Source organism: Elephantulus edwardii, unplaced genomic scaffold (assembly GCF_000299155.1).
Source record: "Elephantulus edwardii isolate Elephantulus edwardi_28Jun2011 unplaced genomic scaffold, EleEdw1.0 scaffold00003, whole genome shotgun sequence".
NCBI classification, from domain to species: Eukaryota; Metazoa; Chordata; class Mammalia; order Macroscelidea; family Macroscelididae; genus Elephantulus; species Elephantulus edwardii.
The window spans coordinates 1814534-1829838 of NW_006399753.1; the positions used below are offsets into that span (position 1 = coordinate 1814534).

Here is a 15305-nt window from a genome sequence, read left to right on the forward strand (position 1 = left end):
CCCCTCCACCCAGCCCCGCCCTCTCATCACCTGGCCCCTCCCCTTTCCACCTGGCCTCACCCCTTCCATTCGCCCCTCCAGGCCCCGCCCTCTCCGGGCCCCCGCCCTCCCAGGCCCTTCCTCTCTCCACCGGGCCCTCCCCCGCGCGGGACCCGCACTCACGGACACAGGCCTTGCGGTTGCACAGGCGGCCCTCCTCCAGCACGCCCTCGCAGCCGCCGCCCTGGACGCCGGGTGTGGGCAGGCAGGTGCGCGTTCGCGTCTGCAGGCCGCCCCCGCAGTCCCGCGTGCACTCGCCCCACAGTGACCACAGCTTCCAGCCGCCTGGGTGGGGACCAGAGGACAGAGTCAGGAGCTTGCGGGACGTTACAGGACATGTAGCAGGTGAATGGACATCATGCTGAGTGACCGCTGAAAGGTGTCCCGGGGATGTGGGGCGTTGCTCCCACCTGCACAAGAGGGAAGCTGGAAGCCAGGAACCTCAGCGTGGGGGGGGGTGTTCTGTGCCATCGAGTCGCCTGCAACTCACAGCGGTCCCATGTACAACAGTGCTGAACACTGCTCTATCCTGAGTCAATCCGATAGTGTTCGACACACCCACCTCCATTGCCCCAGTCACTGAGCCAATCCATCTCATCCAGGGTCTTCCTCTCCTGCGTTGTCCCTCCACCCTCCTAAGTATGACGTCCCTCCCCAAGGACAGGTCTTTGCTTGCAACATGTCCAAAGTATGTCAGATGAAACCTCTGAATCCTTGCCTCCAAGGAGCAGCCTGGTCTCACTTTCTCCAGGACAAACCTGTTTTTTCTCCTGGCAGTCCATGGAATAGTCAACACTCTTCTCCAACACCACAGCTCAAAGGCATCAATTCTCCTTCTGTCATCCCTAGTTATGCAATATGCAGAGAGTTCTAAGATCTCTGGTGGCTTATGGTAAAGAATCACACTGCCATACAAAGGTACATACTGCAAATCCACCAGCTCTGAAGAAGGATGGGCACTGTCCTCCAGAGGGAGTGACTGCCTCTGAAAACCCGCTGGAAGGTCAGCTGAGTTGGTTTTGACTTGGTGGTGCACACACACTCCTTAGAGTTCCACTAAGACAGTGGTCATGGCTCTCTGGTGGTTCAAATCCACCAGCAGGTTGGTGCAAGAAAGGATGGTAATCTCTTCTGTGATTTACAACTTTGTAAAGCAGCTGGAGGCCCAGCTAGGAGTCAGTTTTGAGCCAATGATAAAGGTGCCTCTCAGTTAAGCATGGCTCATAGTGACCCTGTGAACAACAGATCTGAGGCCTGTCCAGCCCTGTGCCATCCTCTCCCTCCCTGACACACTCAAACCCACTGCTCTAGTCACTGTGTCGATCCATCCTGCTGGGGCTTCCTCTCTTTTGCTGACCCTCCATTTTTCAAAGCATGATGCCCATTCCAAAGAAGACCCTTTCCTGGCAGCCTGCTCGAAGTAGGAAATGCAAAGCTTCACTATCCTTGCCTTCAAGGAGCACTCTGGCTTCACTTTCTCCAAAACATATCGGTTTGTTCTCCTGGCAGTCTATGGGATATTCAGAACTCTTCTCCAACATCACAGCTCAAAGGCATCAATTCGTCCTCTGTCATTCTCATTCAGTGTCCAGCTCTTAAATGCATAACAAGTGATTGAGAAAACCATGGCCTCAATTAGCCACACTATAGTGCTTGCTGCAGAGGGTCAAAGACTGCAGCCTCCAATATGGATTGAGGCTCAGTGTCAAGAAGACAAAGATTCTCACCACTGGACCAATTGGCAGCATCAGGATGAATGGTGAAGAGATTGAGATTGTACACAGCTTTAGTTTGCTTGGCTCCATAGTCAACAGTCTTGGCACCAGTAGCCAGGAAATTAAAAGGCACATTGCCATGGGAAAGTCTGCTGTTAGGGACCTCTCCAAAGTACTGAAGAGCAATGGTGTCTCTCTGGAGACTAAGGTGCGTCTGACACAGGCCATGGCCTTTGCAATCACCTGTTATGCATCAGAGAGTTGGACAATGACCAAGGAGGATAGAAGGAGAATTGATGCCTTTGAGCTGTGGTGCTGGAGAAGAGTATTGAGAATACCATGGACTGCTAGGAAAACAAACAGATTCACCCTGGAAAGGGTTAAACCAGCTGGCTCCTTGGAGACAAGGATTCTGAGGCTCTGTCTAACATACTTTGGACATGTTGTGAGGAGAGACCGGACCTTGGAGAAGGACATCATGCTTGGGAGGGTGGAGGGACAGCGCAGAAGGGGAAGGCCCCCTATGGGGTGGATTGATTCAGTGACTGGGGTAATCAGGATGGGTGTATCAGAGACGGTGCGATTGGCATAGGACAGAGCAGAGTTTAGGGCTGTTGTACATAGGGTCGCTATGAGTCGCAAGTGACTAGATGGCATATAACACAACAACAACAACATAACCTTCAAACTGATATATCATATATCCTTGTTCCTCAGTAATTTGGAGGTACCTGGCAGTGGACTTGCCCAATGCATTACTTCTGGTCTCCTGACTGCTGATACCAACGATGTTGATTGTGGATCCATGTAAGATAAATTGTTGACAAGTTCAGTCATTTCTCCATCTCTCATGAAGGTCCACTAGTGAGTTTTGTCTTCTTGAGGCTGACATGTAATCCATGTTGAAGGTCTTTGATCCTCTGCAGAAAGCTCACTAAAGCAGGTTACTGGAGAGTCTTCCTCTCATCCTGATGCCACATTCTTCTTTATCAAGTCCAGCGTCTCAACTGATTTGCTAAACATACAGATTGACTGTGTATGAGGAATACAACCCTGATGTGCACTGTTCCTGCTTTTAAACCAGACAGTGTTTGTTCCCTTGTTCTGTTAGTACAACAGCTTCTTGGTCTAGTAATAGGTTTTGCATAAACACACGTCAAGTGTTCTGGAGTTTGTTGTGATCCACACAGTCAAATGCTTTTGCATATTCTGTAAAGCACAGACAGACATTCTGCTGGAATTCTCTGCTCTCAGCCAGGATCCATCTGACAACAGTAATGATATCCCTGGTGCCATGGTCTTTTCTAAATGCAGCTTCAACTTCTGGCAATTATCTATGTACTGTTCTAGTAATTTTTGAATAATTTTCAGCACTATTTTACTTGTATATTAATGATAGTGGCAAACAGGAGTAGTGTATATCCAATATGTTGTTGTCATTAGGTGCTGCCGAGTTGAGCATAACTCATAGTGACCCTGTAAACAAAAGATCTGAACCCTGCTCTGTCCTGCACCATCCTCACACTTCCTGACACACAAGAGCCCGTTGCAGCAGTCACCACGTCAATCCACCTGGTTGAGGGTCTTCATCTTCTTCACCAACCCTCTACCCTTCCAGCATCATGTCTCTTTCCAGGGAATAGCTCCTTCTAGCAACATGCCAAAGTATGTGAGGCGAAGCCTTATCATTCTTGCCTACAAAGGGCATGCATGTTCAATACTATACTGAGCAAATGATATGGGAAGTGGAACTCTATGAAGAAGACTGTGGCAACAGGACAGGAAGAAGACTCATCAACAGTCTGTATTATGCAGATGACACAACTCTGTATGAAGTGAAGAGGGCTTGGGGCACTTACTGAAGATCAAAGACTACAGTCTTCGGTGTGGATTACGCCTCAGCATCAGGAAAACAAAACTCCTCACAACTGGACCAATAGGCAACATCATGACGGACGGAGAAATGATTGAAGTTGCCAAGGATTTAATTCTACTTGTCTTCCCAATCAAGATCCACAGTAACAACAGTCAAGAAATCAAAAGGCATGTTTGTTGCATTAGGAAACGCTGTTGTCAAGGAACCCTTTAACGTGCAAACAGCAAGGGTGTCAGTTTAAAGACTAAGGCGTGCCTGACTCAAGCCATGGTATTTGGTGGCCTAATGGGTAAAAAAATGTGCTGCCAACATAAAGGCAGTTGGTTCTAATCCATCAGCTGTTCTGCAAAAGAAAGATGGGTAAGCTCCTCCCTGTGATTTACAACATCTGAAAACCCACTTGGGAGTTTGAGTTAGCTAATGGCAATGGGATAGAGACGGAGTCATGTGTGGGTTCTTCCATGAGGAAACGGAACAAAGAATAAGGAAGGCCCAAGGGAGCTCTGGTGATTGAATGATAGAGAGCTGTGCTGCTGACACAAAGGCCACCAGCTGCTCCCTGGGAGATAGACGGCCCCTCTGCCTGCATGGGGCGCTGTGGCCACCACTGCCTTCAAGGGCTCCCTGTCGCTGCCATGTGTCCCTCTGAGGTGGCAGGGTCGAGGGCCTGCAGCAGCTCCGACCAGAGCCTGGACCTTGAGGGTGCGCCAGGGTCAGTGGTCTTGGGGCCTTGGTCTTCATCTTCGGGGTAGGAGAAGAGGCCCCATGTTGGAGGTGGGGACCCACAGTATGGGTGGAGAACACGGTGCACAGCAGACCCACTGGCCTCATGGGATGAAGTCACTGACCATCCAGCCAGCCTGGACGCTGAGGTGGCTCTGACCCCCAGAAAGTCTGTGGGTCCGAGAACGGCCCGAAGGTTTACAAGGCCCTCACATCTCCGTAGGGAGACTGCCCCAACCCCCCACGCCGGGCAGCTGCTGGGTTCCCAGTGCTCTAACTGCTCCAACACCCGAGCTCCCCCTCATCTGTTGTCATGCTCACCATCAAGTGAGAAGCAACCCATGGTTGACCCTCCAGTGGTTTTCAGAGACAGGAAATCCCCAAGAGGAGACCACTCATCTTTCACCTACAGAGCAGCTGGTGGATTTGAACCGCGTGCCCTCGGCTGGCAGTGCAGCTCCTTATCACCAGGCCATCAGGGCACCCCTTCATCTATAGAAGAGGTAACAACACCATTTGCCCCTCACGACCCCCACGTGTGGTGGCCCCGTGTGTGCTGGAGTAAAGCCTGTTCCTGGGGCTTTCAGGAGTAGATTGCCAGGCCTTTCTTTTGTGGCATCTCTGGTGGACTTGAACCTACAACCTTTCTGTAGGTAGCTGAGTGCATTAACTTGGTGCTGTCAGGAGCTTTGATGGGAAATGGCCTGATGGGCATGTTGAGATGGAAGGAGGAGGAGGCACGGAGGAGAGCTGTGGGGCCTGCGTGGATGGCCATTTGGGCCTGGGCCAGCCCACAGAACCTGGTGGATTCGCAGGGACCTGCGGAGCTTGTCTGCAGGTGGGGCTGGGGGGGGACACTGGAAAGGTAGGTGAGATTAGGGACCTGCTCCCCACCTCTGCCACACCTCTTCTAGAAACGGGCCAGCAGGGGGCACCAGGGGCCAGTGAATGGGATGCAGAGAAGACACTGCCCTCCCCCCACGGAGGCTGGACAGGCAGGGGTCCACATCTCCTGAACTGTGCCATGAAGGGGGAAGGAGTGTCCTAATATCCCACGTCTGAAGCACCTTCTATCCTGGCAGGGAGGAGCACAGTCACCTTCCTGCTGGCCTCCAGAGGGACACAAAGGAGGTGGCCCCACCCCCACCTCCAGAGCAGCCTGGGACCTGGTGGAAGGGCAGCTGACATGCTGTGTGGGCCAGGAAGGCAGGACAGGAGGTGTCCATTCTCATGCTGCAGCCCGGGGCTGGGCCCGGTGGGTGGCACTGTGTCCAGCTGAGGGAGAGGGAGGGCAGGATGGGGCTGGCAGGCATGGGGCTGGCAGGCATGGGGCTGGCTCTCCGGCCTTCCTTGACCTGGGTGGAGGCTGGCAGCTCCTAGTGTCACACGCTCCCATTCTACAGCCACAGCGCTGAGCCTAGTGAGCGGAGGTTCTGGTGCTCACCGTGGGAATCATGCCAGTCTGACGTATGTGCCCTGCACGTCTACAAACAACCTCTCCCAGCCCTGGTCACAGGGTTGGCTACACATCAGGCTGCCTATAGAATGGTCTGTGGTTCATATCCACCAGTTGCCCCTAGAAGACTGATGAGGCAGTCTGCACCCCTAGAGATGAAAGCCTGGAACCCCCCGGAGTGGCTCTCTCCTACAGGTTCAGCTTCTATAAGGTGAGGGTAGGCTGCAGGGCATTGGTTAGGAGGGTGCCTGTCCTTCCTGCCTCCAACCCAGGCCCGACCCTCTGTGTGCAGGGCAGGGACCATTCTACCCAGGGAATCCCGAGTCCCCCAGTGCCCCCCTCTGTGCACAGGACCCCTGAGTCCCAGTCATGTGTGAACCCTATTTACAGATGAGGAAACAGAGGTTCAAAGAGGCACGACCAGCCAGCCAGGCCAGGGAGGGTGTGCCCTGAGCTGACATGATGAGGCTCGGAGGCCCCACCTTCAGCACTGGGGCGCTGGAGCCCTGAGCATCCAGGGAAGGCTGTACATGCCATCGTCACATGGCTCTGTGACCAGTGATGACCAATGAGCATCGAAGGTGAGAGTGGCCCCTTAGGAGTGCAGACTGGCATTGCCTCTCCCCTACCCAGGAGGGCAAAGCAAGGATGGGTAGGAGCACAGACCCCCCTAATCGTGGCACACTTGTCCATCGACTGGTCTTTTGTCAATTCTCTCCAGTATCTTGCTGACCAGCCGGTGCATATTGGGCCCACTTGAAAGATGTGCAATGGGAGGCTGCCATCCACACCTAGGGGTCACCAGCCACCCCCACAGACCAAGCACTGAGTTCTGTAAATGTCACTTATCCTAATGCATAGATGGGCACCAGGAGGGTTAGTGCAGAGGGCAGTGCCCAGGGCGGAAGTGGGCCTGTCCCTGTCCCTGCCCACCCCTGCCCCGGACCAGCCCCCATGGGGAAGCAGCTGACGTGGAAAGATGGCAGTGGGTGGGAGAGAGGGTGTCCGAGCCAGGCAAATCGGAGGATGCCTCTTGGTTCCCATGGAAACCACTGCAGCAAGTGCAGCTTTTCAGGATAGACTCAGGTTAGGCTCAGCTGCCAAAACACCCACCATTCCAGGGCTGGTTACCTTGGCGACCCAGGTGGTGAGGATGGCGAGGAAGGGGCAAGGAGGGGAGCAGGCCTGCAGGAGCACAGAGGACATTGCACCCCCCATCTGGCCCTGACCCGGGTCCCACATTCTCAGTCCTTGTCCCAGGCACTGAGCCTTAATCCTGGCCACATGCTGAACGTCGGCCCTGGTCACACACAGTCCTGACCCAAGTCATAAACCAGTCCCTGTTTATGGTGACACACTGGTCCCTGGTGCCTGTCACAGTCTGACCACTGACCATAGGAATACACAGCTCTTTATCCTCACCTTTTACTGAGCCTTGATTCCCGCCACAGACGGGCCCTGACCTTGGCCTTTGAGGAGACCCAGGATAGCCCTCATTATCTCATAATCTGTGTTTGTAATGTGTGTCCACACCACTGACAGAGTGTGGGGAGAGTGCTTACATGACAGGCCCTGGGGAGGCCCCCAGGACTTGGGAGGGATGGGCAGGGGGCACTGCTGGGTACCAAGGTGCCCTCAGCCTGGGTGGGCTACGCAGGGCATCAGAGAGTGGGCAAGGCTGGTGGGGGCGGGCTGCCCCTCCAGGCACAGAAAGAAGAGCCTTTCTTCCCCAGCTCAATGCTGCCTCTGTCCTGCAGCCTCATTTCCATCTAATTAAGGGGATGAATGGAGCCAATTAATGGTGAGCTGAGCAGCCTGGCCACCCAGGGCAGAGTTTGGATGAGGGGCTCCTAGTGGACCCCCTTGGAGATCGAGTGTTCCCCCAGGGGCCGAGCACACAGGCGAGGTGAGACGGGGTGCCAGTGGGTCCCCTGAGGCTCCCCGTGGGCCTCTGTCCTCCTGCTAGGCCTCCTAAGCTTTCAGGACCCCCTGGAGGGGCTATGCGCTTCCCCTGCTGCCCAGCAGAGGGCGAGAGAGCCCGCACGTCTGGTCCCCTAGGTGGCCAGTTCACCAGCCCAGGGGGCCTCGCCTGGAGTCCATCTGGCCTGTGGGGTCCACCTCACCCCAGGGTCAGCCTCACTCTCAGGTCCGCCTCGTCCCAGAGTCCAGAACCTTGCAGTCCAAGACAGCCTTGCTCCTCAAGGCCCTCGACTCTGCCACATTGGGGTCTGGTGTACCTAAACTGCTATGGGGTTGGCCCTGGGCCGTGACCCAAAGCCAGGGAGCCTCCAGCAACTTGTCCCGACCACAGCCCTGGCCTGGCTGCCTCACATGGCCATGTCCGCCGGCTGATTACGAGTCTAAACTGGTCCTGGGGTAGAAGGCTCCAGCAGCAGTGGAGGCCTGGCCCCGCCCATTCCTCCCCAGTCTCCCATAGCCACCCCTCACTCCAGAAACCTGGGTCTGCAGATACCGCCGCCATCCTCTCAGAATGTCCCCTCCCTCCACTCTGCCCCTTCATGCCTTGAGGACACTCAGGGGTCTAGATACCCACCTAGGGCAGCACAAGTTTGGGTTCTTAAGACCAAACCAGGGCCCATTTCTGATCATCTCCAGATACTCTGGTGGTGGGCTCAGTGTGAGGGGGTCCCAGGGGGGTCATGGGTGCCCAGGGCTGTGTGAGGACAGGGCGGTGTGAGAAGGCACCTGCTGGCTGGTGGCCTTCAAGAGCCAAGTCGCTCAGTACAGTCCCCAGAGGCTTTCCACACACCACTCAGGTGCCACCACCCCACCCATCTGCAGGCGTGCACACATGTATGTGAACACATGCATTACCAGTTCACACCACACAGCCACACACATATATGTGCCAACACACACTCAGATGGTATGTCTACTAGTTCATCCCCCCATAGAAACACACACAGAGAAAAACACACACTCAGATACACATTCCCCACAAGAACACCCCCCCAACCACACTCTCAGATACAGGTACACTCCATAAGACATACACACACAGAGGAACACATACTCAGATACAGATACACATTCTTTACAAGAACATACACAGATACAGGTACAGCACACTCCACAGGACATACATACAAACATAGGAATACACACTGGGATACAGGTACACATTCCCCTCAAGAACACACAAACACACACAGATACAGGTACACACACATTCTCCAGGAGATACATACAAACACAGGAACACACACTCAGATACAGACACGCACCCCACACACAGAAATATACACAAACTCAGATACAGACACACACACATCCCATCAAGAGCCTACATATACAGAGACTGCGCATACACACAGGAAAACACACACGTCTCACACCAATACAGGCACATGAAACCACGTACACACAGGAACATACACGAGCACACTAAAACCACAGTATGGAGGACCGTCACCAGACATGTGGGCACACACGTACCCCTCACACACTCACACACCAGAAAATCACATCCACATGCACACATGCATGCACACACATACTCCCCACAGGTGCACACATGCACATGCACGCGTCCCCCCCACACACACGCTCCCTCCCAGCCCTCAGGACGCTGCTCTTTCATTATCTCACATGTCGCTTCTGCAATAAAATTCTTTAATTAAAACATGAATATTTAAAACAACCCTTGAGAGGAATGGCCCATCTCACTAGAGGCAGAAAAATGCAGGGGGCTCAGCATAGAGACAGCGGCGCCCTGAGAGACGTGGGGTGGGGCCTGGAGGCAGAAAGGGGTGGCCAGGTGGGCAGCAGAGCAGCGCGAGGACAGAGAGCAGTTGCTCTGGCCCGAGGAGGGTTTGAGGCGCCTCGCGCGTGACGTGGCCATGTGGCATTTGGGAGGCCAGGTGGGGGCAGGGGCTGAAAATGGGCCACAAGCTGGCTGCAGCCGCCTGCTCGCTCCTCGCCCTCCAGGGCGCCGCCCGCTTGGACGGGAGGAGTGCAGGTCTGGGCTCTTGATTCAGCACAGAGGCCCGGTCCTACACCTCCTTGCCCAGCTGTGTGGTTTCCTACAACCTCTCAGTCCTTGCAGATTCCACCAGAAACAGTCATGTGTGTGTATACACACACACACGAGCACACGTGCATACACACGGTGTACCCATGTGCATGAACACACAGACCTTCATACAAACATGTTAACACACGTGATCACACACATGAACAAACACACATGTGAGCACATACAAACACACGGAACAACATGCACACACAGACATGTTGACACAGGCATATTATCACACATGTGTGTACACACGTGAGCACGTGTGAATACACAAGGTGAACCCATGTGCATACACATGCTGACCTACATGCACATATACATGTTATTGCACACATACATGCACGTAACCATCCGTGCACACACATGCACTCTTGTGAATAGTAAACCCCCCACACACAAGTTCTGCTCCCAGATGCTAGTTATGACTGTGTGAGCTTGGGCATACGTCTCAACGTCTCTGGGCCTCCTTCCACTCCCCAAAGCCTCAAACCCACGGCTTCCAGGTCCCATCACTCCTCCAGGTCAGGCAGAACTGCCCGGGGCATCCCCACGGCTGCCTTCTTCACAGAGGCAGACTCCACAGCATTCCCTTGGAGCTCAAAGTACTGACGACTGGTTAGCAGCAGTCAGACAGCTACCCACTGCGGCACCAGGGCGCCCTTCCCTCCACTCGGCCAGCACTTACTCAGCATCTGCTGAGCTCTACTTAGCCAGCATTCACTGACCTGCTGTGAGTCCAGTACCATCTAGGCACTAGGGGTACATGAGCATGGGGGGCAACCACTCTTCCTCTGGTGTGTCCCCCAGCAGGGGCAAACAGACATCAGTCAGCAGACATGGCTCATGAGGACAGATGCCTATGCTGAGGGTCTCATGCTCATGGAGAGAAGAGGCCACCAGGCCTGGGCTCTGAGAGCTGGGGACCAGGATGTGGCCATCCCACAGTGGGGTCAGGATCCTGCAACCAAGAAATTGGCTGGAGGAGGTGGCCCTCTGGGTGTCAGGTGAAGACACAGCCTGTGTAAAGGCCCTGGGGCTGGTGGGTGCTGCCCTGGGGCCAGCTCACAGACTGCAGTGAACCAATGAGTGTGTGAGAGCTCCCAGCTCAGCCGGAGGCTCTACGCCACGAAGACCATCCTTGCCCGACGCTGTGGACACAGCCAAGCCCTCCCAGTCCAGGCCTCCGGGACCCCAGTCTGAGCCACCACGTCTGTGCATCGGGGGCCAGGTGACTGGTCTGTTGCACACAGCCAGCGCAGAGCCTGCTTTCACCCTGAGGCTCTCGAGACTCCTCCCCCAGCACTCATGCTCTGTGACAGAGGCCCTGACTGCAGAGCCCGGTCTCAGTACACACGTGTGATTCCTGCACACCTGCGTGCATGAGCACATCCACCATGCACGTGCACACACACCCTGCAGAGTCTCTCTCTCTCACACACACACCGATGCACCTATACCCCACATGTGTACCTACATGGCACACAGACATGCATTCACACGCACACACTCCCTGCCCAATGTGAGGTTCACACTCATGTACTGGCCTATGCACACACATGCTCACACGCACGCACACACCCTCTCACTCCTCAGCAGCCCTCCGAGATTCCCTTTCCTCACAGTCATCACACACACTAGCAGGCTCAGCCCGTCCTTCAAGCCTTCCTTCCTTCATCTGTGCCCCCACACCCCCTGGAGGCTGCTCCTGACACCCCCGGACACGGTGTCCCAGCTCTGCTCCCCTTCTCCCCAGAGTCCTGCTCAGCCCAGCACCTTCCTCTGTGGGGCAGGAAAGTGAGGAGTCTCACTCTTCCCCCCTGTGCAGTGAGGCTCCTGAGGGGTCAGTCTAGGGACACACAGTGACACAGGGCTGCTAATGTGGGGTCAGGCCTGGCCCGGGGCTTTGCTAATGTGACTCAGGTACCACCTCCAAGTACACATCACCCTCATCCCACGGGATCTCCTGTCTCCTAGGCTCGCATGACACCCAGCTCGCCTGTCCTCAGATCCTCTGACCTCTGGACCCTCCTTCCCAGCCTCTTCCACCTGCCTCCTCAGCAGAGGCCCCTTCACAGGCCAGCAGCCCAGGCGGCCAGGACATCTCTGTGCTCCGCTTTTCCTTCTGCGAGTCAGCCAGCCCTGTGCAGTGCCTGACCATCTCCCTGCCCCAGCATTCCCTCAGTGTCTGACTTTCCACTCCCCGAGCCCCGCTGCCCTCTACTCCCCAGCACCCCACACTGCCTAGCCAGCACATGGGTCATGGCTACAAGTGAAGGGGGACGTCCCACTTCGCCTGCAGCACCAGCGTCCGTGGGTCGCTGATTGGGTCCAGAATCCTCCACTCGTCACCCACCCGCTGCACTGGCCCTTCCTCCGGCACCGGCATAGCTCAGCCTCCTGGAACCCCTGACCATGAACAGCGAGTAGTTCTCATGTCCCGGGGTGATGGAGGGCCAGATCCTGGGGCTCACCCTACCAGCTCAATGGAATCACCACTCACAGTCGCCAGCCTTTCACAGGGAATTCCAGCCCCCTAGGGGTTCCAGGGTCCACTCCTCCCACATCACCCCAGCCTCTGCCCCACAACTCTGCTCCTTCCCCTGCCCTTTTCAAGGCCAAGGCAACCATGTGTGGTGCAGACTGAAGCTGGTCCTCAACCCCGACCTGGTACTCACTGGCCCCTGTCTCAGCATTTCTGGTACCCCCCCCCAACCCCAGCCCCTAGGCTGTGCTGCCTCTTCCTCCTCAGACTCCAGTGGGCAAGGCCACCCTCCGCTTCCTGACCTGAGGCCTGGACCCCTCCACTGGCTACCCACAGGGCTCGTCTGCGTCCCCGGTCCTTGGCTGCTACCTCCTCCAGGTTATCTGATGCCTGTGCGCACATCCTTCTGAGAGGAGGCCATGGCTCACCGGATGCCAGTGGGGTCAGTGACATGGGAGGCTGAGGACCCTGCCACCCTCATCTCCCCCGCCAGCCCCACCCTGTCACTGCTCAGCCCCTTGTCTCCGTACGGAGATCCCCAGTACAGTCGGCACCCTCCTGAGAGGCCCCAGCTCTGCGACCTTCTGGCCTCCCATGCCCCTGGGCCAAATCCTGGGGATCCCCTGGGCTTGAGGCCTCAAAGCCCGTGAGGGGACCTCCACTTCCCCAAGGGATGCAGAGTCCCCTCGACCAGCCTCACTTCTCACTTGTGTGAGTCTCTAATTGTGTGCATGCATGTGTGTGCATATCCACGTGTGTATGTGTGCACATTTTCCTGTGGGCAAGCATGTGAGTGTATATTCACACGTGTAAACACGACAGTGTGCAAACGTGTGTGCATATACATGTGTGTACATGAGCTAGTGTTGCACTGTGCAGGAGTCTGTGCATATGTGTGCATATTTCTCTAGGTGTGTGCATGCAGGTATGTCCATGTGTGGGCATGTGTGTGCATTTGAGACCATGTAGAGGATATGTGTCATGGTCTCCTGCAGGATGTCCCCCAGGCTGCATCTACAGCTGTCAGCCTCTCCACTGGGAGTGTCCTAGCATGGAGCTGGGTCCCTGAGTCTGCAGGCCTCAGCCCTCCTGCTCCTGTAACTCCAAGAACCTTCCTCATCAGGTCCATCTTACCCCTCTGGGAAAATGTGCCCCCGGGCTGCTGCCCCTTCTCTGCCACCCAGTGCAGCTGTCAGCTGTCCAGGTGTCTGTTATGGCCCCGCCTGACCTCCATCCCTTGAGGCACCAGCGCTGGACAGGGATGGGCTTTCCCAGTGGTGTCCTGGCACTGGGCATCCCCTCTGTGGACTCTCTCTGACATCAAACCCAAGTCCCTCCTTTTATGTCATCTCCAGGTAAGGCTCTCCAAGCACCCACCCCTCCAGGTGCTCCAAGCCACTAGAACCCCGCTGACCCACTCCCAGTCCACATGGTCAGCCGCTGCAAGGGGCCATGGTTCCTAGCCATGGACAGTGGGTCTGTGCAAGCACAGGGCCGTCCCTCACCTGAAATTTTGGGTTCAGGTCACCATTAATTCATTCACTCAGTTACTCAGAAGGTAGTGTGGCTGGGCTGCTACGCAGCGGCCAGAGAGATCATACATAGTGTAGCTCTGTCCGCCCAACTCCCTCGAGCCAGAGCAGCCCCATTGGGAAGCCCTCACTCCTACCCCTCCCTGCTCTAGGTCCTCTGTGGTCCACCTGCCCAGCACTCACCTGCAGCACTGTCCCCTCCCCGGTCCTGTGTCAGGCTGGTCAGGCAGTTCTCAGGGCCTCCAGGCACCCCATCCTGCAGACACACGTCTCCACGAGGGCCCAGGGGGCCAGCGGCAGAAGGACCAGCGTCCCCGCCCAGGCAGGTACACGGGGTCTGCATGATGCCACAGGGGTGCGAGCTGCGGCTGCCGCCCAGACAGGCGTCCAACCAGCGGCAGAGCATCTGACAGGCGGCCCGGCTGGGGCTGCGGTTGCCCACCACCAGGTACTCCACAGAGAAGTCGTCGGTGGGGCCGTGGGGCCAGCTGGGCATCGTGTGGTCCAGGGCAGGCTGCTGCCAGCGCATCTGCAGGAACTGCTTGTTGGCCTGCAGGAAGGCCAGGGGCGCCGAGGGGTCGCACAGACGCAGCACCTCGTCGAAGCTCTCCACGCCTAGGTACGTGCGCGTGGACTCCAGGAAAGAGTCGAACTGGTAGGTGCGGACGCGGCCGGTGCCACTGCAGGGCGTGGGCGCCTTGGCCACCTTCATGTAGAGCGTGTAGCGCCGCGGGTCGGGGTTGCGCAGCGTCCAAGAGCAGCGCGAGGCGTTGGCCGGGAAGACCGCGGCCGCGGAGAAGTAGCCGAAGAACTTGCCCTGCACCAGCGTGGAGCAAGGCTCAGGCCCGGGCACCGTGTCCAGCCCCGAGGCCGCGCGCACCCGGCGCCCCAGAAGCAGCAGCAGCAGCGGCAGCGTGAGGATCCACAGGGGGCCCGGGGCGGCGGCCTGGGCCCTCATCCTAGCTCGCGGGGCCGCTGGGGTTCCGCGGGCTGGGCAGGCCGGCGGCAGCCAGGCCTTGACATGCCAGGGGCTGGCGGCGGGCAGGCGGTCTGGGCAATGGGGCAGAGAACAGACGAGGTGTGGCTTCACGCAGGGCGAGGGGCGACCTCGGCTCCTGACACCTGCCTGTGACCACCAGCGAAGCCTGGAAGAGAAGGTAGAGGGCAGTGTGCAGCCCAGGAGGGCCCAGCACCTAGGCAGTGCCAAGTACCTGGACATTGCCCAGGACATGAACAGTGCCCAGTATGCGGGCAGTCCTCAGCCTGCAGACAGTGCCCACCCAGCACAGAGGCTGTGCCTGGAACACAGTGCCCACTGAGCATCTGGACAGTACCCCGCACCCAGACAGTATTGAGCCCAGTATGTGGGCAGTGTCCAGTACTCGGGCAGTGCCATGCACCCAGAAGTGCCCAGCCCCTGGCAGTGCTGAGCCCAAAGACAGC

General features: G+C 56.7%; 1 protein-coding gene across 1 annotated transcript in view; it reads right to left on the minus strand.

Annotated features, from left to right (window-relative positions):
• Positions 1-14820, minus strand: part of BAI1 (brain-specific angiogenesis inhibitor 1) — a 67327-nt gene extending 52507 nt beyond the window's left edge. The window contains exons 1-2 of the mRNA XM_006879446.1: positions 14046-14820; positions 163-324 (exon numbers count right to left, since the gene is read on the minus strand). Of these exons, the coding sequence (XP_006879508.1) occupies positions 163-324; positions 14046-14820 (937 nt within the window). The remainder of the gene's footprint in view (positions 1-162; positions 325-14045) is intronic.
• Between the last annotated feature and the right edge of the window lie 485 nt (positions 14821-15305).